We start from the raw sequence: 26,641 nt of genomic DNA, 5'->3' as shown, positions 1-26,641 counted from the left end.
GGTGGCTACAAGCTGAATCTAACAGCATGAACTGGAACAACTGGTTGATAGCGTAGCAGCGAATGCGAAATTGAATCTGTATCATATACTCGACCACATTTGATTATGAGAAGCCTTTCCCCTTCAGGTTTGCCTTTATTCTTTAGCTGGAACATTATTTCTTCTAGTGCCCTTTTTCTCGACAAAAGGCATATTCATCTTTGCTCAATCTGGACTTTGACTTCGATCTCCCTCTCCTTCCTTTATTCTAACTCTTCGAACGACCTCAAACAACAAGAGCTTCTGCTTCGACACTGTATTTTCTTGTTTGTCTTTCTTTCTCATTCATAAACTATACAAGGCAGCAGTTACTTCACTGAGAGACACATAACCTTCCCATGAAGTAGAGTAGTTCAAGATACTCAAACTCATCAGGAAGTGATCCATCAACATCAGAGCCAGATCTTCGTCTTCAAAAGTCATGTCAATATTCATCAGATCAGTCACCAGCTGATTAAAGCTAGTAATGTGATCATTCATAGTGGTACCTGGTACATAGTTGAAGAGGAACAATCTTTTTTTCATGTAGAGCTTGTTCTGACTGTTTTTCTTCAAAAATTTCTCCTCCAGTGCCTTCCACAATTTACTTGCAGAAATTTTCTTAGAAAATGCATACTTCTGCTCTCTAGAAAGACACGATCGAATAGTACCACATGTCAATCTATTGATCCTCTTCCATTCTTTCTCCTCAACATCATCTGGTTTCTCTCATTCAATAGCAATGTCTAGACCCTGCTGAAATAGGGCATCTAGAACTTCACTTTGCCACATGCCAAAATGACAGGTGCCATCAAATCTAACATTTATCAAAGCTTTTCTTGCGGATGTTTTTGTGTCATCTACCATTTCTGCTACAAATTCTATTTAATAGCTGTCAATACGGAATGTCAATTACCCCAAGGAAATTTTTTCTGATGTGAAATATCAGCCTAAGTTGCAACCACAGAGCATTCTAAAATAAACCAAGAGCTCTGATACCAATTATTATGGAATTCGGATTAATTTCTACTAATAATAACAAATTCACCTTAAAAACTATTATCTAGGTGACTAGTGTGAAAACGATTGTACTAAAAATCACCCCAAGATAGATTCACAGGAAAGAGAAGCGGTCACAATGATCCCTCTTAAAATCCACTTTCCTTAGATAGAACTACAAAGATAAGTAATTTTAATAGGACAATAATTAAGAGCAACTATACACGACAATAGCTATTAAATAGACATAAAGAGAACACCAAAATTTAACGAGGTTAGACCAAAATTATGATTGCCTCCTCGAACACTACTAAAATAATATTTCTCTAATAAAGGAAATATTACAAAGAGAAAAAGAGTACAAATAGCCTTTAATAAAGCAGAAGTCTTATACTTGTTGGATGCTAAACTAAGGAGAATGAATGCTCTATTTATAACAAAAGAATTTCCCCTCCTCCTTATACACAACGAATGTGGGATTTTGCCAAAAAACAACAAATCTCCACTTTGGCAAATTTCACACACATCTCTCAAAAATCCAATCTTCAGTAGTGTCTGCAAATTCATCTTTCAATTTGTAACAATATTGACCAAGTTTAAACAATGTTTAAACTTGACCGCAATTACCACTTTTGTCAACATATCAGCAGGATTCTCAGTGGTCCGAATCTTCTGGATTATGACTCCACCTTCTTCTAGAATCTCTCATACAAAGTGATATCGAACATCGATGTGCTTCGTCTTTGCATGGTAAACCTGGTTCTTTGCTAAATGAATAGCACTCTGACTGTCACAATGCACTTTGATGTGCTTATGTTCCATTTCCAATTCACCAAGAAACCCATGTAGCCAAATTGCCTCCTTCACAGCCTCTGTAACTGCCATATACTCTACCTCTGTAGTAGACAAAGCCACTATTGACTGTAAGGTGGACTTCCAACTGACTGGTGCATTTGCAAATGTAAACACATAACCAGTAGTTGATCGACGCTTGTCCAAATCACCTGCATAGTCTGAATCACAATACCCAACTACACACTGACCATCTTGTTTGTCCTACTGAAAGACCAAACCAACATCTACGGTGTTCAGAATATACCACAGAATCCATTTCACAGCTTGTCAATGCTCCTTTCCAGGATCATGCATATACCTGCTCACAATCCCAACTGCCTGTGAAATATTGGGTCTTGTACACACCATTGCATACATCAAGCTACCAACAGTACTTGTATACGGAACCTTTGACATGTATTCTCGTTCTGCATCATCCTTAGGTGACATGGATGCACCGAGCTTGATGAGAAGCAAGAGGTGTACTAACTGGTTTTGACTTCTCATTCATGCCAAAACGTTTTAGTACCTTCCTCAGATATTCTTTCTGAGACAAACAAAGTCTCCCCAATTTCTTATCCCTTGATATCTCCATGCCTAAAATCTTCTTCGCTTTACCAAGATCCTTCATCTCAAACTCCCTATTCAATTGAGTCTTTAGTTTCGCAATTTCTGTCTGACTCCTAGATGATATCAACATATCATCAACATAAAGAAGAAGATATATATAGGATCCGTCTTGTAGCTTGCGTAAATACACACAATGATCATATTTGCTTCTTGTGTACTTCTGCCCAATTATAAACTTGTCAAATCGCTTGTACCACTGCCTTGGAGATTGCTTCAATTCGTACAACGATTTTTCTGATTTGCACACCATATATTCTTTTTCAACAACTTTGAATTCATCTGGCTGAGTCATGTAGATTTCCTCATCCAAGTCTCCATGTAAAAATGCAGTTTTTACATCCATCTGAACTAGTTCCAAATCCAACTGTACTACCAAAGCCAACAAAATTCTAATGGATGAATGTTTTACAACTAGAGAAAATACTTCATTATAATCAACTCCCTCCATTTGAGCGTAGCCTTTAGCCACCAATCTTGCTTTGTAGCGAATGTTATTCTTGTAAGGAAATCCATCTTTCTTTGCATATACCCACATAGACCCAGTTGCCTTCTTTCCCTTCGGAAGACTAGCTAGTTTCCACGTCTGATTCTTTTGAAGGAATTGCATTTCTTCATTCATGGCGATCCTCCACTTTTTATGTTCTGAACTTTGGACTGCTTCATTAAAAGTGGCAAGAACGTCATCAATTGCAATTGGTAATGCAAAAGAGACCATATCAGTATAACGAGCAGGTTGTCTAATGATCCTCTTTCCCTTTCTGAGTGCAATTGATTCCTGTTGCTGTAGAGGTTCTTGGGTCTGAACCTCTTCTTCATCTGACTCTTCTTCTACCATAGGAGAGTCAACATCAGTTTTTTTATTGGCTGGGTCAATTCTGCTTCCTTCAAACTCCACCTATTTGGGAGTTCCATCTATCTACTCCAATTTTTCTAAAGTCACCTTTCTCAACATGGTAGATTCATCAAAGGTAACATCCCTGCTGAAGATTATTTTCTTTGTTTTTGGACACCAAAGACGATAGTCTTTCACACTAGAGGTGATCCCCATAAAGATCGCCTTCTTGGCTCTTGGATCCAGCTTTGACTCCTTAACATGGTAGTATGCAGTGGAACCAAACACATGTAAGGAATCATAATCTGTAGCAGGTTCTCCAAACCATTTCTCTAATGGTGTTTTACCACCAATAGCAGTTGATGGTAAGCGGTTGATAAGATGACAAGCATAGACCAAAGCCTCAGCCCAAAATTCTTTGCCTAACCCAACATTAGACAACATACACCGAACCTTCTTCACTAATGTTCGGTTCATACGCTCTGCCACCCCATTCTGTTGTGGTGTAGATCTGACAGTGAAATGCCTGACAATACCTTCTTCTTCATAGACTTTCAAAAATAGATCATTTTTGTACTCTCCACCATTGTCTGTATAGAGACATTTGATTTTTCTCCATGTTTGAGTCTCCACCATCTTTTTCCATTTAAGGAAAAATCATAGCACCTCATCTTTTGTCTTCATTGTATACACCCAAACTCTCCGGGAAAAATCATCAACTAATGTGACATAAAAGTGTGTTCCTCCCAATGAAGTTATCTTGGAAGGCCCCCATACATCTGAATGAACATAATCCAAAATACCTTTAGTATCATGGATTGTTGTTCCAAATTTCACCATCGTCTTCTTCCCTTTGATGCAATGCTCACAAAAAGTAAATTTGCAAGTCCGAACACTCTTCAATAATCCTTGATCTATCAGCAATTTCAAGGATTTTTCACCAACATGCCCCAAGCGCATATGCCATAACCTGGTTGCTTCTGACTCTTGTTCATCAGTAGAAGCTGCCACTGCTGCTGTCCCAACAATTGTACTACCCAGAAAGTAATACAAATTATTTCTTTTCTGGATTCCCTTTATTATCACCAGTGCACCAGAGATAATCCTCATAATCCCATCTGTTGCCCTCACTTCTAAACCTTTTGACTCTTAGGTTCCCACAGAGATGATATTTCTCATTAAATCTAGTACATAATGGACACCTGTTAAGGTTCTGATTGATTCATCCTGATTCCTCAAGCGAATTGAACCAATCTCAAGTGTGTCAAGAGGAGAATTATTTGTTGTGTAGATAATTCCACGTTTTAGTTCTTTAAAATCAAAGAACCATTCTCTATTGGGGGTCATATGGTGGCTACAAGCTGAATTTAACAGCCATGAACTGAAACAACTGGTTGATGGCGTAGCAGCGAATGCAAAATCTGAATCTGTATCATCATACTCGATCACATTTGATTCTGAGATAGCCTTTCCCCTTTCAGGTTTGCCTTTATTCTTTAACCTGGGACATTCTTTCTTCTAATGCCCTTTTTCTCGACAAAATGCACATTCATCTTTGCTCAATCTGGACTTTGACTTCGATCTCCCTCTCTTTCCTTTATTCTGACTCTTCGAACGGCCTCTAACAACAAGAGACTCTGCTTCGACACTTGTATTTTTCTTGTTTGTCTTTCTTTCTCTATTCATAACTATACAAGGCATCAGTTACTTCACTGAGAGACACATCAACCTTCCCATAAAGTAAAGTTGTTTCAAGATACTCAAACTCATCAGGAAGTGATCCTATCATCATCAAAGCCAGATATGCGTCTTCAAAAGTCATGTCCATATTCATCAGATCAGTCACCAACTGATTAAAGCTAGTAATGTGATCATTCATAGTGGTATCTGGTACATAGTTGAAGCGGAACAATATCTTTTTCATGCAGAGCTTGTTCTGACCGCTTTTCTTCAAAAATTTCTCCTCCATTGCTTTTCACAATTTACTTGCAGAAGTTTCTTTAGAAAATGCATATTTATACTCTCTAGAAAGACACGATCGAATAGTACCACATGTCAATCAATTGATCCTCTTCCATTCTTTCTCCTCAACATCATCTGGTTTCTCTCCTTCAATAGCAATGTCTAGACCCTACTGAAATAGGGCATCTAGAACCCCACTTTACCACATGCCGAAATGACCAATGTCATCAAATCTAACATTTGTCACAACATTTCTTGCGGATGTTTTTGTGTCGTTTGTTATTTCTGCTACAAATTTTATTTAATAACTGTCAATGCGGAATGTCAATTACCCCAAGAAAATTTTTTCTGATGTGGAAGATCAACCTAAGCTGCAACCACAGAGCATACTAAAATAAACCAAGAGCTCTGATACCAATTGTTGTTGAATTCAGGTTAATTTCCACCAATAATAACAAATTCACCTTGAAAACCATTATCTAGGTGACTAGTGTGAAAGCGATTGTACTAAAAATCACCCCAAGGTAGATTCCCAGGAAAGAGGAGGGGTCACAATGGTCCCTCTTAAAATCCACTTTCCTTAGACAGAACTACCAAGACAAATAATTTTAATAGGACAATAATTAACAACAATTATACCCGATAATAGCTATTAAATAGACATAAAGAGAACACCAAAATTTAACGAGGTTAGACCAAAATTATGCCTACCTCATCGAACACTACTAAAATAATATTTCACTAATAGAGAAAATATTACAAAGAGAGAGAGTACAAATAACCTTTACTAGTGAAGAAGGCTTGTATTTGTGGGATGCTAAACTAAGGAGGATGAGGGTTCTATTTATAACAAAAGAATTTTCTCTCCTCCTTATACACAACCAATATGGGATTTTGCCAAAAAACCAACAATATGACCCGAACATCAGATTTTCGACTCAAACAAAAAACCAACAGCAGCACACAACGACATATCATATAAATATGATGATGAAATATTATTAAACCCAAATATCATATTTTCGACCCTCCAAAATCCCCTCTTGTGATGACTTGTTGAAGAACTCGATGCAGTCAGCAATGGCCTCGGTGTAATGGGAGTGGGAAGAGTAATAAGAGCTGCATGAAATCTTGGGTGGATCAAACCTGTCGCTGCTGTTTTGCTTGGAAGCCACACTTAATGACTTGCCAGAAGATCCACCGGAAGGAAGGGAAGAAAACAAGAGCCGCATAATAAACTTGCGGAAACGAATAGGAGCTTCATTTGCAGATCAGAAGGAAAGTACTGTGGCTTGAAGGGTTTCACCCTGAACCAACATTGTAAATTTAGTCTCACTCTCAGGGTTTTGATTTGCCACTTTTCAGATCATGTGAAGATTTCAAAATGTTGGAGGTTTTTGGAAGTCTCAAGGTGCATCGGCAAACACCATGTGCCCAAATCATTTTTGTATTGTGCCTCACATCACTTGTCGTTTATGTATGTATATATATATGCGTGTGTGTTGCTGCGTTTACCATGAATGAACTGAAGCATAAGCAATTAATCCATGCATGAATGTACTTGGAAAGATTAAGACGCACCAAGGATTGAGCAGGTGAACGATGAGCAATAACCTCATGTCCCATTAAAAGAGAATAGCCCTTAAAACGGTTTTTAACCAAGACTTGAACATTAGTAGGGTCACTGAAATTATTCACTTTTACTGTGTTGATCTCGAAATCTCTCCACCTAAGGACATGCCAAAATGCTAGTATTATGTTCTTTGGCGGCCTTGTTAAAAAAGCTATGATCATTCATTGATTAGGTAAGTTTGTCTAGTGCTAAACAAGTGAGAATTTTTCCAGAATGGCCCCAGTGATGCTATCTAGGAGTCCTTGAGTTTGGTAAGCAAGAAACTTTGAGGAATATGTTTAAGCTGGTGCGGCTGTTTCTATTGGTCATATCTCATATTTACAAATTCAGAAAATTAATACAGCTACAATATTTGGTTAGACAATTTTAAATTTTCATTTCATTGAAAAATAATTTTTTCAACACTTAACTTTTAATGTGTTTGATAACGAGTTTTAATTTTTTACTTGTTTGAAAATGATAAGTATATAGTTACTTATCACTTAATGTTGAAAATATTAAACTTATTTTATTCTTCAAAAACTTAAATCTGAAATAAATTATTCCCTTGTGGATTAAGGAATTTTCCAAAAAAAAAAGTATATTAAGATTGAAGTATTGAAAATGATAAGTAGATAGTTATTTATCACTTGATGTCGAAAATGTTAAAATTATTTTTTTCTTCAAAAAATTAAATCTTAAATAAATTTTCCCCTCGTGGAATAGGAAATTTTCAAAAAATTAAAACTTACTATTAATTTAACAGGCAAAATCTTATAGGTTATACAGCACTACTTTAAAAGAAAAAAACAAACAAAGTGTGGCTATCATTAAGCAGAGAACTACAGCTTCTACATACCTTAGGAGGGAAAGCAACTCCTGGTGGAGGATGGCTTATGAGCTTTTGGAAGTATCTATATACAACATCAGTAAAAACGGCGTCCAAAAGAAAATTGATGTATCTTCATTTAATAACCTGCTCCATGCATATCATCGATAAATAAGGAGCATCAATAATTAAAACTTACATGACTTCATTGGCCAAAATATCTTCCATGTCCTTGATTGGAGACCTGAAAATAGGAGGCTGTGTTTCTCCAGCACAAGGGGATATGTAACCATTCATCCCGTCACTGCATGCAGACCTAAATAAATCAGGGAAAAAGTGGGACATGTCTTAAAGGCAACTAGCATGGAAAGCAGTCAAGACAGCTTGAATTCTAGATTATATCCGACCTCAAATCCTTCCTCCTTGACTTCAATCCGTTGCCTTTCTGGCAATTGTTTACAACGATTGTCAAGAGAAAAGATTTGCTCTGAGAGATGGTGTGAAGCTGCCACAAAAAGCATGTCACACATTGTACTGTTTCTCTGTGCTTCTTCCCCCTGCATGATATTGTAGCATTTAAAAGACAGCTAAACAAAATCCAGCAAGATCATGATGATTCATAATGAAAGGCAAAAGTGTAAGGAGCACATGAAATTATGACGTCAATAAAGAGCCATACCATCAAAGTATGTTCTACTTTTGCAACCTCAGCAAGAAGGCGCTCTTCATCAATGATAGGTAGTTTTGCAATACCCTTCAGAAAGCGGCAACAGATAGATTATTGACTTTCCAGTTGAATAAAGAAGACCATCTATAAACCACTTGGCATATGAAACTAAACCGAGAGTGAAAGAGGAACCTACCTGCCATGAATACCGCTTTCCATTCATGTCAACTTCAAAATCTGATAAGAAAGAGCAAGTTCAAATTTCAGATCTCAAGGAAGAAATGAAGAAAAAAATATGAAGCATGCTTGTTTAGTAAATTGCATACCAGTCGGATAAAAATCAATAATGGGTGAATTCGGATCAGTCATCAACTTCCTATATTATATGGGAAGTGAACTGCAAAAGAAATAAGTCATATTATCATTCTGACTCAAAAACTTACAAGGAGAACATAGTGGAAACAAGTGACAGTACCTAGCAGCAGGAAAAACACCCGATAACTGATTGAATGGCTTGAAAGGGGAACCTAGCTCAAAATGAATATCTAGCTGGACAAGATCCTTAAAATCAGATGCAAAGGGAGCATAATGATAAGGATAAAACCTGAAACACAAAATTCAGTGGCAGCACAATGACGACGCAAAGAATGTCTATTAAAGCAGAAAGATGAGCTCCTGATCAACAGACCATTCTCACCAAAATAAGGCTTAAAAGACAACTCACATAGATCCAAAAGGGAATGTGATGACTGATTCTAAGCACAAATAAGAATATACATAACCTCCATGAACAAATTATAGAAAAAGTAAGAGAAACTCACCACGGCCATGAACAAACACCTTCATAGTAATAATACACGACCCAACCTAAACCTTCTGTGAATTTCAAAATCTACGTAAATGAAGGTCCGTTTTAAATGGATAATTTAAAATTTATAATTGCCAACATCTTCATAGAGATTCATTAACTCACAACACTTTCCGTATTTCTTCTGGAGTTTCTGCTGAAAATTTCTTTATAATACCTTTCTTTCCACCCTCTCCCAGTTTAATCTGACAAGAGCAAACTGCCATATGACAGTTAAAATACCTAAGTCGTGGACTAAAATGGCAATGAAATTATGAGAAAAGAGAGAAACAGAAGAGTTCTTTCAGTTGGTTGAGATAAGAGGAGTGGGACAGTGAGCATTTTGAAAATTAAATATATATATCAAACCAGAGTTCCTGATCTGACGACTGCCTACACCCAAAATATTAGTAGAAAAACAAAATCATAAATTGCTTAAGAATATATTCAAACCTTACATTCTTCGTGATTTTGGGAGTTAAAAACATCAGATTTGTCACGGATCAACTCTTCAAGTTTTGCTTTCAGTTCTTCTTTGTTCTCATATGCCTGATGGAAATGGAAAGAAAGAAACAGCATAAAAGTGTTGTCCAGTAAAAAAATATACTTGGATTACTAATACTCTCTTAACTCCCAGCAAGGCTTGTGGTAATCGGTTTTCGGGCACGAAATTTTTACTTACCAGAAAAAATAAAATGAATAGGTATATAATTTTGATTTAAAAAATGTTTTGGGAGTCGTCATTGATATTTTTTTGAGTTCCAAAACCCATGTACCTGAAGCAAAACACATTTTCCTTTCCTACAAGCGGCGGCATGCTCCCAAAGCTCTAAGGCTGTGAACGTCGACCATCGGTTTGGTAGCCAACGCATACCTCGACCGACCTCTATTCCCCGACGAACTCACCAACAATAAGTTAAGTTTCGATCTCTCTCTTTTTTTTATTTTTTGTTTTAGAAACAATAAATATTACATGAAAATAAAGAACGAAATTAAAAGCTAGAATATTTTTTTGTTACATTCTCATAAATTAGTTTCTGATAAAAAAAAAACGAGAGCCCTCTTACAATTGTTTCCCTTCGTTTATGTTTCTCATTGTTTTAGTGCCTGGGTTTTATACCCTTACAGAGGAAGAAAAAAACAAACAATAATGGAGCAATATGGGTAAAGCGGTATGGACAGCGACACATCATGGTGGAGCTGAACATAGGTGAAGCGTTAGTGTGTTGTGTTGGTGGCCGACAAGTATGGTCACGAGATGAGTGTATACAGCGTGGGTGAAGCTAGCGTGGGGTAGTGCAGCATGGACAAAAATTGCTTATTACACTGCCCATCTATATTCAATAAAATTCAGATACTTCTCTCAACTCGTACATGTATTTTTTTAGTCAACCCAATAACATGAACTGTCTATTTACAACCCTGAATGTATATACATAATTTCTTTTTTCTTTTTTAAAAATATAAATATAATCAATTGATATATTCGTATGATTAGGATTATGTTCAATCAATATAGAATACAGCGTATAAACAAATAAATTAATAATTGAAATATATGGCTATACCAAAATGTTAATTATATATATTGATCTACTTATCACTCAATGATTAACGTTTTTAACAATTTATTTTATTTTTATTTATTTTAATTATATAATTATTTAACATTTACATTTTAACTATTATTTAGTTATAAATAAAAATATTAGTAATTTAAATTCAAAAAAATGGATTTTTTCACACTTAATTTTTAATTTATCAATCTATATACTCCACTAATACAACCGACCAAAATGTATCACTAACTAAATTGCGCTTATTAATTAAACATTAAATTATTCAAGGATCGCTGCATGATTAATTCACTAATTTTATTTGATAAAAATTTTAAATAGTCACTAAAATATATTAAAATAATATTTTAGATATTAAAACTTTTAAAGTTATATAATTGATATTAAATTTTATTTTTATAAAGTAGATACAACAATCTTAGGTGTCATTAAAGGGGTAAAGTAATATATAAAATTAATAAAATAATCTCATTTACCCCTCAATTATAAATAAAGTTTAATTTTTGATAAATTTTTAATATTTTTAAGTAATAATTCTAAAAAATATTTTTATAATGTATAAAAATTCACAATTTATTTTTAAAATTATAAATTATAACTTTATGAAATTTTTAATTCATCAAATTATTTTATAAATAACTTTTTATTTAGTTATAATTAAATTTATAAAAGTTACAATTTATAATTTTTAAGATCCAACAATTTCAATTATCTGAAAACGAAATCAATTTTTTAAGCAACGTGATTCAATTATTTAATTTTTTCTATAAATTTAAATATAATTTAAACTTGTATTTATAGTTTCAAAAATAAAATTTGAAATTAAATATATTTTTTTAAAATAGATTTTTAAAAAATAAAAAAATATTAAAAAATAGTTATAATTGAGGGACCAAAGAAGATATTTTTTTATCAATTTAAAATGTCATATCATCTCTTGATGATAGCTAATGATCGGTGGATGCATTTTTATAAAATTTAAAGTTAAATGTTTATTTTATGATTAACTTTTAAAAAGTTGAAAGACAAAAATTATTTTGTCATAGTTTGATGAATATTTCTAATGTTATCCTATTTTAATTTAATTAATGTTATGTTTCATTGTATCATTTTATCGATGTGTTTTCGTTGTGCGACATTTATGGTAGTATTTTCCTTTAAATGACGAGTTGAAAAGTTTGAGTTTCGTCGGTCGAGAGATAGGACAACCAGCGACTATAGACACGAGTCTATTGAGTTTAAATATTAAAACGAATTAAAATTAATAATTTATATACTAAATACGTAATTTACCCTTAAAATTATTGGGGCTGAATTGATGCAGAAAGTGGAGGCAGTTATCGGTTGAACATGAATCTATATCATATCAACCTCGCATCTATAAAATGATCTTCCAAATCCATTCCCATCGTGGAGACACAGTAAAAGCTGTCAGGTTTGCATCAAACTAAAGAATGATTTCCATCTTACAAAACAAATCTCTCACTCTCACTCTCACTCTCTCACTCTCACGCGCCACGCTGATACAAGTAGGAAAAATTGAGCATTTAACATAGATACGTGTATGTATATATAATGTATAGGTTGTTTGGTGAAAGAAACACCATACTTGACAATGATGATAATGGGGGTAAACGATTAAGATTGGAGCTGGAATGAACATAATATTTTCTATTTTCAACTGCATAACCAAAACCAGGATTTGTGTATATTTCTTATCCGTATGCCGTCAATCATAATGGTGCTTGGTTCAACCAACAAAATCTGAATCCACCACCATTCTCCACTGATCTGAGTTGCAGAGAGACCACTGTCACGTGTTTCAAGCAGGTTTCCTAAAATGGGTACCAATCCAATATTATCGATAATCAAAAACTATCCACATAGTGTAATCAAACACCATACACCCGTGTGGATTTTGCCATTGACAACTTTTATGCAAGGATTGCGCGTTTATATCAATTATATAAAAGAAATCAGGCAATTAAAAAGCTAAATTCTCACTGCTCATTGACCAATCATCTCAAACAAAACAACTCATAAATGTCAACTCCGGCGCATCGTTCACCAGGTGATCAGAATATAAAGAAAAACAATTCTAGTTCAGAAAAAGTACACTTCTCCACAATGAGAGAACAAAATTTCCAGTGGGACTGGAATATAACAACACTTTTAGGCCTTCTGCGACCGTCCCCTCTTACCATTTTTTCCTTGAGAGGATTGCGAACTTTTGTTTGAAGCAGGGCGTCCACGCCCTTTACCTTTTCCACCTGATGTGGACTTCTTCGTACCCTTACCTCGGCCTTTGCCAGAAACCTCACCATTGATGTGTCCTTCACTGCCGTCACTCTCGATATCACTATCCTCTTCTTCCTCTGTGTCAGATGCATCCTTCGCCTTCTTCCTCTTCTTTGAGGAAGTTGGAGTTTTATTAGCACCCTTTTTGTTTTGCTTAGGAGCTGAAGTTTCGGTATCTGGTACCTCCATTGCTGCAGTCAGGATAGATTTATAAATTAGTGTGCATCTCAAACTCTCGTAACTTCAATATTTAATAGTTGTCAACTTGACAATCTATGGCAACAATCTAGTTTGCAATGTTATTACGGAAAATCCTTCATAAAGTCTCAACTAACTGGAAACTGAGGACACCGAAACAGACACATACCTTCGCCGGAATCTTTGCCATCATGAATGTCCAGCTGTAGAAAACAGAGAACATTTACACAAAGCTTTGTATTTCAATATTTCAACATTAACAAAAAGTCATCGGCCAGTACAAGACACCAAAACGACATCCCCAAAATGAGCTAATCGCCAATGACCAATAACTGGGTATCCTCAAAAGTTTATGTCCAGCAGATACAGAAAAATAAGAAGTTGCACTAACATTCTGATGGGATTAATGACACTAGTTGCATGTAGCAATGTATGTCAAAAAGTCCTTAGGCATAAATATTTAAACTAAACCCTTAAAACTTTGGAAGTATTAATAAAGTCAATAAGAATTTTTAGCGTGTGTGTCTTGGGACTAGGAAAAAAAACCAAAACGTTTTGGAAGGTACAACCACAATGTTATCTAGGCACTAAACTCTCTAAATATTAAAAGGGGGTGGGGGAATTACAAATGTACCTGGTCAAGCCTGTCACCAACATTTGTTCTATCAACAACGGCCATTGAATGGCCCATACCACAGGCAACACTACACAGATATAAAAAAGAATTCATCAGTACCATCCCGTCGAGAGAAAACCAGATCATATAGTATTATATTTACATGAAGTTATTGTTAATTTATTCACCTGATAACATGCATGCCCTCCAGAATGTCTACCTTTTTCGGAACAGCTGAAGACCTAGAAAGAAGACACAATATCAAGTAAATAGAATATAAGGATAGAGACTACAGACAAAAAGCTGCAAGCAAAGGTAATAATGCATACTTTTGTCCGGCAGGACCATATCCCAACTCTCCATACTGAGCATGGCCCCAACTTATGCAGGAAGAGTCTGCACCAACAAAATGGTGCATATTGCCAGAATCCATGCAACGCAAATTCCAGCCACTGGGAAGAAAAGGGATAAACAAATGCACCTTAGATATATATTTACAGACTAAAACTAGCAGGGTAAAGTTTAATTGACTTCAACCCTCCAAGGACTTCACATAAAGCAAAGAATCAAAATGAACGGGAAAAATAATAATAGAACAGTTGAAAAGATGTCAATACTATGAAATCAATGATTTCTTTCATTCTTTAGGAGGAAACATATAAGTCACTTTAGCACACTTGAATAGCATAAAATAGAATGCAATAAAATAACAGAATCTAAGTAAAGCTACGATAAATAGTAGATAACAAGAAAGTTCCTCGCAAAACTTGATAATCATATATATACACAAAATAAGGTGGAACAAATGATTGTAAGGGAGGGAGGGAAGAAAACAGTAACCAAGAACTGTGGTGATACACCAAGACCAAAAAATTAAGACAATCATGGTCATGCAAGAAGAGAAACTAACATTAAGAATAAAATAGCCATGGTGCAAAGAAAAACCTTAAATCCATGAGAGGTTTGGGATACATCCAGTCATCACCAGTATTCTTTATTTTGCCCCACATATACAATTGCCCACCACCTAGAAAACAAGAAAAAGAAATAATCAAACTGACATAATCACCTTGAAATCTATAAACAGAAGGCCTATCATGGCATCACTTCTCCCTATAACCCTCAATTTTTATTAAGAGAGTTTTAGCAACCAGACTACCTCCCTCCCTAACAACGTACGGAACAAACAATACCTGCAGTACACGCTGAATTTACAGAACCAGCTGAAACAATTGCATTGGGAGGAAGAACATTGTGCCTCTGGAATACTTCAACACGACGAGGAACCCACTCATCCTTCTGCTCTCTGTGCCCAAGCCTGCACATGCGATTAAGGAATTACATGCAGTAAATAAAGGATTTAAGCACTGTGAAAACACATTAAATACTGCGATGATGCAGAAGTAAACAGTGGTGTGTATGCACTAACCTTCCATAACCACCAAAGCCCCACCTAGACATTCATGTAACGGAAGTCAATTGTTTAAGAACAAGGAAAATAAAAGAGAAATCTAAAACATTTCCACAATAATCAGCGGTGAACTTACGTGTAAACATAGCCATTTGTATCCACAGCAACTGAATGCACAAAAAGTATAAATACAAACAATGATATGAATGTTGTAGTAGTGGTGGAAGAAAAAAAAGTAGAAATATAAACAATGAGGTGAATGTTGTAGCAGTTTTTGGGGCAGGAGAGGGATGATGACCAAAACATGAAAGAGAACAGGCATAACATGAACCTGTATGGTTTGCCCCACACGCAGCTTTGACAATAGTTTCTCCAGAAAGAGTGGCTATAGCTCTAGGGCGTGGTTGGGCTTCATAAACAAGCCTCACTGAGCTATCCTTAGCATTATACTGCAAGCATATACGTATATAATGCAAACATCCAATAAAAAGCAAGGGCTGCAAGTCAATCTAATGATATATTTACCACAGCTAGAAACTAGTCTTATATATATTATATACATGAAGCATAACTTTGTAAGTAATAGTCTGCCGCAAAAAATAGGAACAAGTCTCGTCAAAGCAAACTCATCTTCTCCACATACCTCATTGTCTGTCCCATGACCAAGCTGGCCATATTGGGGAAGACCTGCAGTTCTACAAACCAAAAAACAAGTTTAGAAACAGTGAAAAAGTGAAAAATAAAAAAGGAATTATAGACTATGAAAGTAAGTCAAGACACAAAACTAAAAGAACCGCAAACCATACAGTATAGAAGCTCCTTCAGCGGATGATAACCACGCACTGAATTCAGCTCCGCAGGCAACATTTGTAACTTGAGACACAAGACAACGTACGGGAGATGACTCAACTTCTACAAAAATGATACATTGATAAACATTTGAACCAAAAAGTTAAAAAAAATGTCATCATCCGTAGAAGAATTTAACAACTAAGAAAACAAAACACCTAGAGTAACATGGTACTAGTACTAATCCAAATCAACAGAACCTACCATTTTTTATGGAACCTGAACCGAGCTGCCCATGCTTATTCCAGCCAAATGCCAGGGAATTACCATCTTCAGTAACTACCACCGTGTGACTCCTCCCCCCTCCCGCTTTGATTATTTTATACCTTCAACATAGATGCAACCGAGGTTTAATAACAGACATGAGTAAGTTTAATAACAGACCAAAAGAACATACTTTAAGAGTTCCGAAACAACAGTTGGCCTATCACGCTGGATTCTATCTCCATGACCCAGTTGCCCTTTCTATACACAAAAGTAAACGTCTATCAGCCACTATTAACAACATCAGAATAACATTAACAATATGCATTTAACAACATTAAAAAACGCTGAGCTTTTTCATGCCTCATTACGACCCCATGTGTAGCATCGCCCCTCAACATCCAATGCAACGCAATGACATGACACTGCAACGAAAATAAAATATTTTTTGAAGTAAATATATATATTTGAAATGTATATCGGTAGGTGTGAAACAAAAACTCACCGCAACCAGAGGCAACGAACCGGATATTGATGCCAATGAGAGGGCGGAGTCGAGTGGGAGAGACCAAGTTACCTTCCACTGGACCTTTACGGCGGCCAACGATGTCCCAACTCGTGGAGCCACAAAACAAGAGCTCTCCTCCTCTCTTCTCTCCCCCTTCATCCTCCACCTTATTCTCTGCTTCGTTCGACGACATTTCCAGGCTAAACAAAGTTCAAAACTTAGACACACATACACACGCGAAAAGGAAAAGAGCGAAGGAAAGCCGATCAAACGGCTCGTATTTGAAATGGAGAAGGTGAGGGGCCCAGATGAAGGATAAATATGGCGGGAAAGACAGAACAACGGCTAGTAAGAAGGGGATCGGCGATAGTAGGGTTTAAAGCAGGGAAGAAGAACCGAAACCCTAATTCAAAAAATGGGGCAAATATTTTCAAAAGAAGTGAGAAGAGGATTGATTACCTTTACTCTTTTTTATTATTAACTGTGGAGAGAGAGCAAGAGGAATCTATTTGGTCTTTCCAAATTCCAAATAATTCCCTTTTTAAATTCAACATTTCTTTTTATTTGCGATTCTATTTGTTAGATTTCTCTAATTTGTATTTATTGACAAATTATCGCGAATCAAAGATTTAATATTAATTAAAATTATAGTAATAATTTGATAAATAAATATATAGTTAAGATTATATATGTTCCTTTGCTAAAAAATAGTAACCATCGCAAAGGTATGCGAATAACGTACCAAAAACTATAAGTATCATGCCACAATAGTAAAGAAAAACGTGTTACAGTGACAAAAATCCTAATTCAAAATTAAAAAGACTCAAGAAAAAAAGAAAATAAAAAATATAATATAGAAAACAAGAAAACTAATAATCCCCGATGGTCGATAATTAATATTAAGATTGATATCATCGTTAACTAAACAAAAAATCGAAAAAAAAGAAGAAGACGACATAAAAATATTAAGAGAAAATTAAAATAAAAAAATAATATAAATATGAACATTTTTTTTCAAATAATACAATTATGAATATGTTAATTGTTACATATATAATTCATTATGCTTATGAAAAAAAATTAAAATATGTTAAAAATCGAGTATATAAAACTTTGAAGACATAGTTGTTTTTTATTTTAATTATAAATTGAACAAAATACCATTCGCCGTTATTTAATAATTAACAAAATATGTTCAAATAAATAAGTTTTTTTTCCCTTTAGATTTCCTTTTAAAAGAACAAAATCTTTTATGTTGCGAGTATAATCAAGTATTACTTCATTGTCACTACTTTCACCTCCATATGTCTCTGTGCCACTACTTCTGCTATCCAAATCCTTGTACTCAGTGCCTGAAGAGTTCAATGTGTCAAGATTTTCAGAATTCATGTAAGCATTAAACATGTCATCCGCCAATTCTCGTTTCACCAACTGAACTGGTTCATCTACACCAGGGCTCATTATTGAATTAGATTGAGGCGAAGACTGAATCATAGCAGAGAATCCTAATGGAAAATCACTGCTGGACCGCCTATGGCCTCTACGGGGCGGCAAACTTGAACAGACGCCGACACAAAACTCTTTACTTCCTCTATCAACAGGTGAAGGAAGTGAAGGCCTAATATTAGAATTAACGACCCTTTTCTCCATAGAAACACCGTTATAAACAGGATCAGAGAGGGAAGAAATTGAGGGACAAAGATAAGGGGGAGAGGTAGTAAGGGAAAAGAAGGTGGGTTAAGATAAAGACCTAGAATGAAACGGTGAGCCTTGTTGAGAACTGGGACTATAACCAATGATCTGTGTTGGACAAGACAATGATGCAGTAGGGTTGTTGGGGTGTGATGGAGGTATCCCATATCTTTTGTTACTATTGTCATAACTACAAAGCATATATGAAGAAGAAGAAGAAGAAGAAGGAGGAGCCATTTGAGATGCACTGATCAGATGGGTATATCTGAGTTGTTTCGAGGCTTAAACAATGGATTTGACGGTGGTGATTGAAGCTTCTGCATATCAGCTCTAGTGTCACCGATTCCCTCCATCTCATTTCATAATTCTTTCGACTGCTACACACAAAAAGACCCCAAAGATAACCCAGAATCTAAATATGGAAATAGGAAAGAAACATTACAAATACAATGAACCAAAATGAGAGACGAGACCCAAATACGCAAAGTGGATCAAAATGATTACCCATTGTTTTTAACCAAATGTGGTTGCGATTACATTGCATTACTGATTACAGTGTTCAAAAAGTGTAAACAAAAGACTTGTGAAGTGGAAGGAAATTGCAGGCAGTTTTTCTTAATCTTAATACTCAAGAACAAAGCTATCTGTTTAGACTTTAATGGAAGATAAAACCTGGATTTTGTCGTCCGTCAAAGAAAATGAGGCAAAATCTACGAGTTTTCTCTATCTTTCCCCCTCTAACTCCGCCACCTTTTGAGTTAACTAGATTATAAAATTACATCATTTTATTATCCACTAATATTTCGTGATTAATTATAACAAGATCTTATTATAAAACTTATCAGCAGGGCGTTCGTGGGCATAACCAATTGTTCCGAAAATCTGATCCCATCGATGAGTTTACGACTATGTCGAACCTTGAGGACCAGGTTCGTTCTGAAGGGGGAGGTAATGTCGAGAACAATCTGGAAGATATCAAACTGGAAACCAGCTATAGCCTAGCAGCAGGGGATATTCAAGCCAGTAGCTCCAGCCCAAACGTAGAGAAGGTTCAGGATTTCGCACGAGTACCCGAGAGAGGAAGACCCTACGTGCACTAACGGACTTTGTCCTTTCTTAGCATTCTGTTATTAGATTTCCTTTTGATAAATAAGGAGAGATTGTACAGCGAGGGCATGAAAAAAACTCACTGAAATTGTTCTTCTTTCCCTAATATATTCTCTTCAACTCTTTCCTTTCTCTGTTCTTTTCTTCGATCATAACATTTTGGTGCTTTCGTTGATTTTACCAGGATGGTAACCGATACAGAATCCATTAAAGCACTTCAGGATACAGCAAATCGCCATGAGCAGATCCTCACTTCGTTGCAAAATCATGTGACTAGTCAGGAAAAGTGGAATGCAACCACACAATCCACTCTTCAGGAAGTGACTCGGCAGTTACAGGCTATTTTATCACAATTGGGAATCGCGGCAACATCTAGTTTTGATAGTCCAAAATCAGTTCTATCAAACAAAACTACACGGTCGTTCCTGAGGAGCTGCATGTGCATGGCTGAGATGCCAATGCTTTTCTGTAGAAGTTGCCATTGACCTCCGGCGGCGGAGGCAGCAGCGAGGATACGCTGACATGGTTGTGATGCAAAGATTAGGAGTGAGAAGACAAATATTGGGGCTGACATTGTTTTCTGATTGGGAACACCTGTTATTTTTTGCTATTGGCTTCATCGCTCAAGGCTGAATGTTGATCCTATTCATGTATCAAGGGCTCGTCACAGTGAGACGAGGTAAACTACGATAAATTTAAGATACGTATAGTCTGTAGTAGTAATACGTAGAAATATCAATTAAAATTCATTCTCATATGTCCATGAATCGGATTCATAGATAGCATTAAAAGCTATTAAAATAAATAATTTGGTTACATTAAATTACACCATATATTTCCATTAAATTGAGATAATTATGAGTTGATTCGAGTCAAATATTTGATCCACTCGAATATTACATTCATTTATCTATCATTCCGTTCAATATGAATCTAAAAAAATTATTTAATATGAAACTCACTATGTAAAAATATATAATTTTATTTCTATTAGATAAATTATAAATCTAACAAAATAAAAATATAGATGAATATTAATTCGATTATCTTTTAAATGTACCATTTTTAAGTTGAATGAAATATCTTACATTAAACTTAAAATCAAATCAATCTAAATTTTAATTTTTCAAAAATAATAATTTAATAAAAATATGATTAACCCATCCTCAATTAGGAAAAAGAATTTTGTGGAGTTGATAATTCTAGAAGGAGGAAAGACAGGCAAGAAGAAGTTTAATAATATTAATTACAGTCAATCAGATACACGAATCCTATGTCTCCTACGTAATCCCTAACGTAAGCATACCTTTTCTCCTCCTTTATAATTTATTTTTAGTGTTAAATTCAACTACAATATCCTTACTTTTCAATCAAATATTTACTATTTAACGGTGATAATTTTATCATATCATAATATTTTATAAGCTTAATGTCTATTTGAGCTATTTTATTATTTTTTTCAATTAATTTGATTTTCATAATATGTTATTATGCATTTAATTATTTTCCTTTAAAAGATAACCCTTTTAAAAAAATTATATATATATATATATATATATATATATATGACGCGACGGTGGAAGACTCGTTGTAGGGAATGCACCTTTTAATATTAGTTTATGTTGATTTGATACTACGGTGGAAGGTTTGTTGAAGAGGACATGCCTTTTAATATTAGTTTAGGGTTTAAGATTTTTTGGGTTAAGGTGGTTTAGAGTAGAGTTTTTAATATTAAAATGGTTTAGGGTTTCTTTAGAGTAAATTAGTTTAGGTTTTTTCGTTTAAATGATTTAGAGTTAGATTAAAATCAAAATCTTGACCGTAAGAAATAAATCCTAAATCGAAAATAATGAATCATAAACATTAAATTACAAAAATTAAAAGAAAACCACATCTTGTAAAAGAAAAGAAAATAAAATCACATAAATTGAAATATTATAAAATAAAATTACATAAGTAATGGTTAACAGTTAAGTGATGATAAAAGAAATGTATATTTTTTCCTATTGTGGCCTAGGTATCTACAATGTCCACATCTTTTGTTTTCTTTTGACGTCTTTCGAATATCCATATCAAAATAAATTCGAGTGGATTTTTGACGACCTGAATCCCTTAATAACAATGAATCTGGTATAATTGTAGCTAAGTTTGAATGTCGTTGGGTCTTTTCATTACCTATTGGGAAACTCAAATTTATATACCTTAGATACTTGTGAGCAAGCTGCTATGACATGGCAATATGTATACTTTAGAGCTTGAAAAAACCCACAATCACACCACCTTTCTTGTAGATTAACTCTGAAAAAGTTAGGTTCAATCCCTTAAAGAGGTTTTAACATTTCTATTACATGAAATAATGCATGGGTGCGAGAAAAAATTGTTACCAAAACATTCCATTTGATGTTGCAACCTTTTTCTATAAATTTGCTACTAATTTAGGTGATAAAAATGATTGTTTTGCATCCAAGTAATAGCTTGTTCCTTGAGCTTGACAAAAAGTTTACCCAAATGAAAATACATCTTTTTAACCAAAGTAGTTACAAGTAAATGACGCGCCCCCTTTAAAGTTGAATTGGTAGCCTCAGTCAAGTTAGTTGTCATATGTCCTTATTGATATCCACCATCGTATGCATTTTTCTACATTTCTTTGTTGATGGCTATGATATAATTGTATATTTCCTCATTTTTCCTTGCAACTCTTAAAGTATAAACTCAAACCTTTCATATAAGAGTTCGTAACCTAAGCCATACATACTAGTTAGTGTGATCTAGAAATAGATAAATGAAAATGATTGAGAAATGAAATTGAAAAAAAAAGTAACATACCTATACGTATAATTAATTGGTGTTCAACATTCTTCTTATATTTTTCATGATAGTTTGCATAAATATGTCGTATACAAAGACAATGTTGGACATGTGGGGTTTCCATATTGGACCCAAAGAGTTCATTGCTGCTTTGATTCCAGTTCCTCTGTCTGAAATTATGCAAATGTGTTCTCTCGTGACAACAAGTAACCGTATATTTTTCAGGAGAAAAACCCAAGACTCTGTATTTTCTCATTCAACAAGGGCAAAAGCAACATGAAAAATATTGTGATTTTTCATACAATAATGTACCATTAATTTGGACCATGGATTTATAATATTTCACCGCGTTAATGCACTATGGGTAAATCCAAAAAAATAATAAAATTAGCATATGTAACACCCATATTTCGTATAAGTCCCCGTATATGAGCTAAAGATGTCACATTAATCACATAAAATTTATAATATTAAAAATCCAGTAAAATTTTATTTTGCTTAAAATCGATATTAGAATAATTAATTGCATTTAAAACCTATAATATAAAATTTAGCTATATGAAAATAATATACTAATCATATATAATTTAATCAAAAATAGTTCAGACGTATTTGAATCAGAGCATCAAAAGACATAAATATATACATGCCAACTAGAATAATAAAAAATGTCATACTGATTCTGGATGTCTAAACTTGTCTGCCAAAATATAGGATGTTGTGCTTGACTCCTTACTTCTTTACCTGTTTTTCTTTACCTACATGTGAAACGATTACACGCTAAGTTTTCCATTTAGTGGGGCAACATAATTAAATAAATAACATATAAAAATAAGTAATTATAAAAAACATTATTAAAATGAATCATGCATAAAATAAAAACAATTATCAAAATTCTTTACTTTAAAACATGTATCAAATATATACTGTTTTATTTCGATTCGTATCGTTTCTATTGTACTATCATGAGAATATATGGTATGTGAGTCTATGATTGAGTGTTTTATGGTATGTGCAGTATAATTGCTTGTGACTATGTTTCACATTTAGTGTCTGTGATTGCACCATAGGTGACCTGCGAATGTACATGTACTGTAGAACACATCAACATTGTACCTATGAATCCCGAATACATAAATGTATCTGGTAACTATGATATACATAAATGTAACTCTGTGTGATCGATCAATAACACTCTACCTCTTGGCATGCCAATTGTACCATTAACTCTCAAGTTTCATACAATGGGCTTTGTTCGAAAATCGTATACTATTTGCATATAAAATATCCATACATACATTCAAATATAATAAAATTATAATAAATGCTATATTGGGCAGTTCATACCCAAAGCTATCATACGCTATGAAATAAAATAAATTAATAAAATCTATGTTCAAATACTATTTTAAAACCATTTTCTATAAAAATGATCAAGGTTGGCTCATCGCAAGTCTTCCTCAAGTTATCTACTATAAAAAGTTTAGATGCATTCACTTGTTGCCTCACTTATAGCTCGAATTGTCAAGTTCGAATTGTTATCCAATTCGTTCTTCTATTTTGTTTACTTAAACTTCGATTACAATCACGATCTTCCGAAATTCAATTTTCGACAAAATAAATTTCAAACATATGTTAGTGTCTAACTAACATATTAAGCACATATTCAAATAAAATATTAAAAACACAATAAATGTATATTCGACACTATTTTCTCCAACTTAATTAATTTCTAACCTAACTTATGCAAAATACCCTTCTTAGTTCTTGAAATTAATATTCCATAACCAAAATCCACTTAACTTCCCATAATTTCACAACTAACCTACAACTACACATTTCTTTAAATTTAATCCCTATAATTTGAACATCTCACCCATTAGTCCCTATCCATCACTGTTATTCCATGTTAGTCACCATTTTCAACTTCAAATAATAGTTTCAAATGAAATACTTCAATCTTGCATTTTTGCTATTTCATCACCAACTTTTCATAAACTTCCAACTTAACTATTCATCATTCACCATCTTCCAAAATAGTTCAATTCACTATTTTAAAACTAATTTCCAGTATAATACTTCAATTTCCCAACAATTACCCAATAATCTTTCAACTTTACAAAACATACAAAAAGGTCCCTTAAGCTTAACATTACTCCAAATTGATCCAAAACTTAATTCTAATCACATGAAATCATTCATATATCCATTCTAAGCCTTAAAGAAATTTTTACAAAATTTTTCCTAATTATTTCCACCTAGGCCTAATCTTTCAAGCCTAATGGTCTGCAACTTTGTTTCAAGCTTAGTTTCATCCGTTCCCAATCATTTCTAACAATTTTCATAACAAAAACAAAAAAAACAAAAATTAACATTTCTCATAAAACACATACATGATCGAATACTTACAACTTGGTCCCTTTGTGGTTTTTAAATAACTTTTAAGCTTGTATATGATTCCATAACACTTTTAAGATCAAAATCAAACCTAATTTCAATAAAATTCAAATTCCCCATCATCCACCAAAAATACCCATTTTTACATTTCAACATACTTATACCACCTTGGCTATGGAGGTTTCAGGCAGCTGGAGAAGATGAGAGGATTTGTCTTAAAATTTATTGTAAAATATCTCCGAATTTGTGTCTTACAAACCAATTAAAAATGAATTAAAATTTCATTTTGGCCCAAAATTCAAAATTTCCATTAATGAATCTTAATATATACTCCCATGTCATCCTTTTATCTCCATTTTAATATTCTTATTTAAATATAAAGATCTCATTTATCAATTTATCTCATTATCCTTCCAATTTTTCAAAAATTTAATTTATTCACTAAATTTCACTATTCCACTTTATAGTGCAAATTCCACCAAATTCCACTAATCCACATCAAATTCCACTTATTAAAATTATCATTATAATTTTAATAACTCAAAAATACCTTATTTTAAATTTTTGTAACCTTCCGATTCGATCTGATTATCCCAATATTTTACCGATCTTTATCATTTAAAAGACTTTTATACAAACTCCATATTAAAAATATGAAACCACTAAAATTATATTATTGGGCTTAAATTCTCATTTACAGACCCAAAACATAACTTTTGAAAATTTTAGTCCTTAAACTTTTACAACTTTACACTTTGGTCCTTAAATTTTTGAATTTGACATTTTAGTCAATAGTCCAAAATTTGGGATATTACAACATTGATCTCGAATCACTCTATCATTCTCATATGCATGGCGAGTTTTGGACTCAATTATTGTCCCATGATTCAATCTTTGCTTTACTTTAGACCAATTGGATAGCTCGTTGTAAGATGAATCACACTCGTTGTATAGCTTTATAATGACAGTCTGTTTTTCCTTCCATGCTTTTCTGTAGGAGACGGTGTACCCATATTGAGAGTGTATATTCGAAATCAACACTGCAATAACTATGTGAGAGCTTACTTTTACCATAGGCATGATGGCTTGGTAAATAATATTAGAGTCCAAGTTTGGATGGTCTTGGTTGATCCCTATTGCACAACATGTATGAGGATTGTTGTATCTTGCTAGTTCTCATATGTTGTTATTCCTCTTTGATATACTAACTATCTAGTTGCATCCGTAATCATGTTGGACACAGTGACATACATACTTTTCGGTGATGGATCGATTGACTTTAGAGCGATTTGAATTATGAAAATTGTAATTCATAATTGCAATCATTGTTTTATCTTTGGATCTGAACTCTATTCCAATATATTACTCACCATCATTGAATGATGAATACACTCCATAGTCTCTAAAATTAGGCATTTCCAAGAATTATGGCTCGTATATTACATCATAGTTAGCTTCATACATATATGTTGGAGGTTCAATTGGTGTCATATTATGGGAATTTCATACACATCATCATCGGAGTCCATGTTAAATTGTGGTGATTTGGGTTCAACGAATAATCATATCTCAACACCATCCACACCTGGCTTACGAAGAGGTTCTTCTGGTAGAGATGAGAGTTCCTCTGCCAATTCAATGTTCAGGTCGAACAAGTTGGCAGATGAATGTCTTCCCCTTGAACTTGAAGGCATTGTGTCGTATGGGTTTTGAACATACTACTGTGTCGAATGCATCTCCATATTG

The 26,641-nt window shown here is 34.1% G+C and overlaps 2 protein-coding genes across 3 annotated transcripts; both read right to left on the bottom strand.

Annotated features, from left to right (window-relative positions):
• Positions 1-7,897: 7,897 nt before the first annotated feature.
• Positions 7,898-8,780, bottom strand: LOC120154390 (5'-3' exoribonuclease 3-like). Its single transcript, XM_039166162.1, has 5 exons — positions 8,710-8,780; positions 8,580-8,620; positions 8,396-8,470; positions 8,124-8,273; positions 7,898-8,020 (listed from the first exon to the last, which is right to left on the bottom strand). The coding sequence occupies exons 1-5, from the start codon at positions 8,750-8,752 to the stop codon at positions 8,018-8,020; spliced, it is 312 nt and encodes a 103-aa protein (XP_039022093.1). The 5' UTR covers positions 8,753-8,780; the 3' UTR covers positions 7,898-8,017.
• A 4,136-nt stretch (positions 8,781-12,916) lies between these two features.
• LOC120154387 (protein RCC2 homolog) lies at positions 12,917-17,333 on the bottom strand. 2 transcript variants are annotated; one of them, XM_039166159.1, is made up of 16 exons: positions 16,889-17,333; positions 16,747-16,808; positions 16,577-16,644; positions 16,384-16,505; positions 16,137-16,242; positions 15,974-16,025; positions 15,662-15,779; positions 15,467-15,497; positions 15,349-15,372; positions 15,113-15,237; positions 14,865-14,946; positions 14,249-14,371; positions 14,108-14,161; positions 13,938-14,007; positions 13,473-13,506; positions 12,917-13,299 (listed from the first exon to the last, which is right to left on the bottom strand). In XM_039166159.1, exons 1-16 carry the CDS (start codon positions 17,082-17,084, stop codon positions 12,980-12,982), a joined length of 1,587 nt encoding a protein of 528 aa, XP_039022090.1. In that variant the 5' UTR covers positions 17,085-17,333; the 3' UTR covers positions 12,917-12,979. The 2 variants fall into 2 exon arrangements, with proteins under 2 accessions (XP_039022090.1, XP_039022091.1); XM_039166160.1 differs by having other exon boundaries at positions 12,980-13,296; positions 16,889-17,084.
• Between the last annotated feature and the right edge of the window lie 9,308 nt (positions 17,334-26,641).

Source organism: Hibiscus syriacus, unplaced genomic scaffold, assembly GCF_006381635.1.
Source record: "Hibiscus syriacus cultivar Baekdansim isolate YM2019G1 unplaced genomic scaffold, ASM638163v2 tig00111129_pilon, whole genome shotgun sequence".
In the NCBI taxonomy this organism is placed as follows: Eukaryota; Viridiplantae; Streptophyta; class Magnoliopsida; order Malvales; family Malvaceae; genus Hibiscus; species Hibiscus syriacus.
This window is presented reverse-complemented; position numbering and strand designations above follow the sequence as displayed.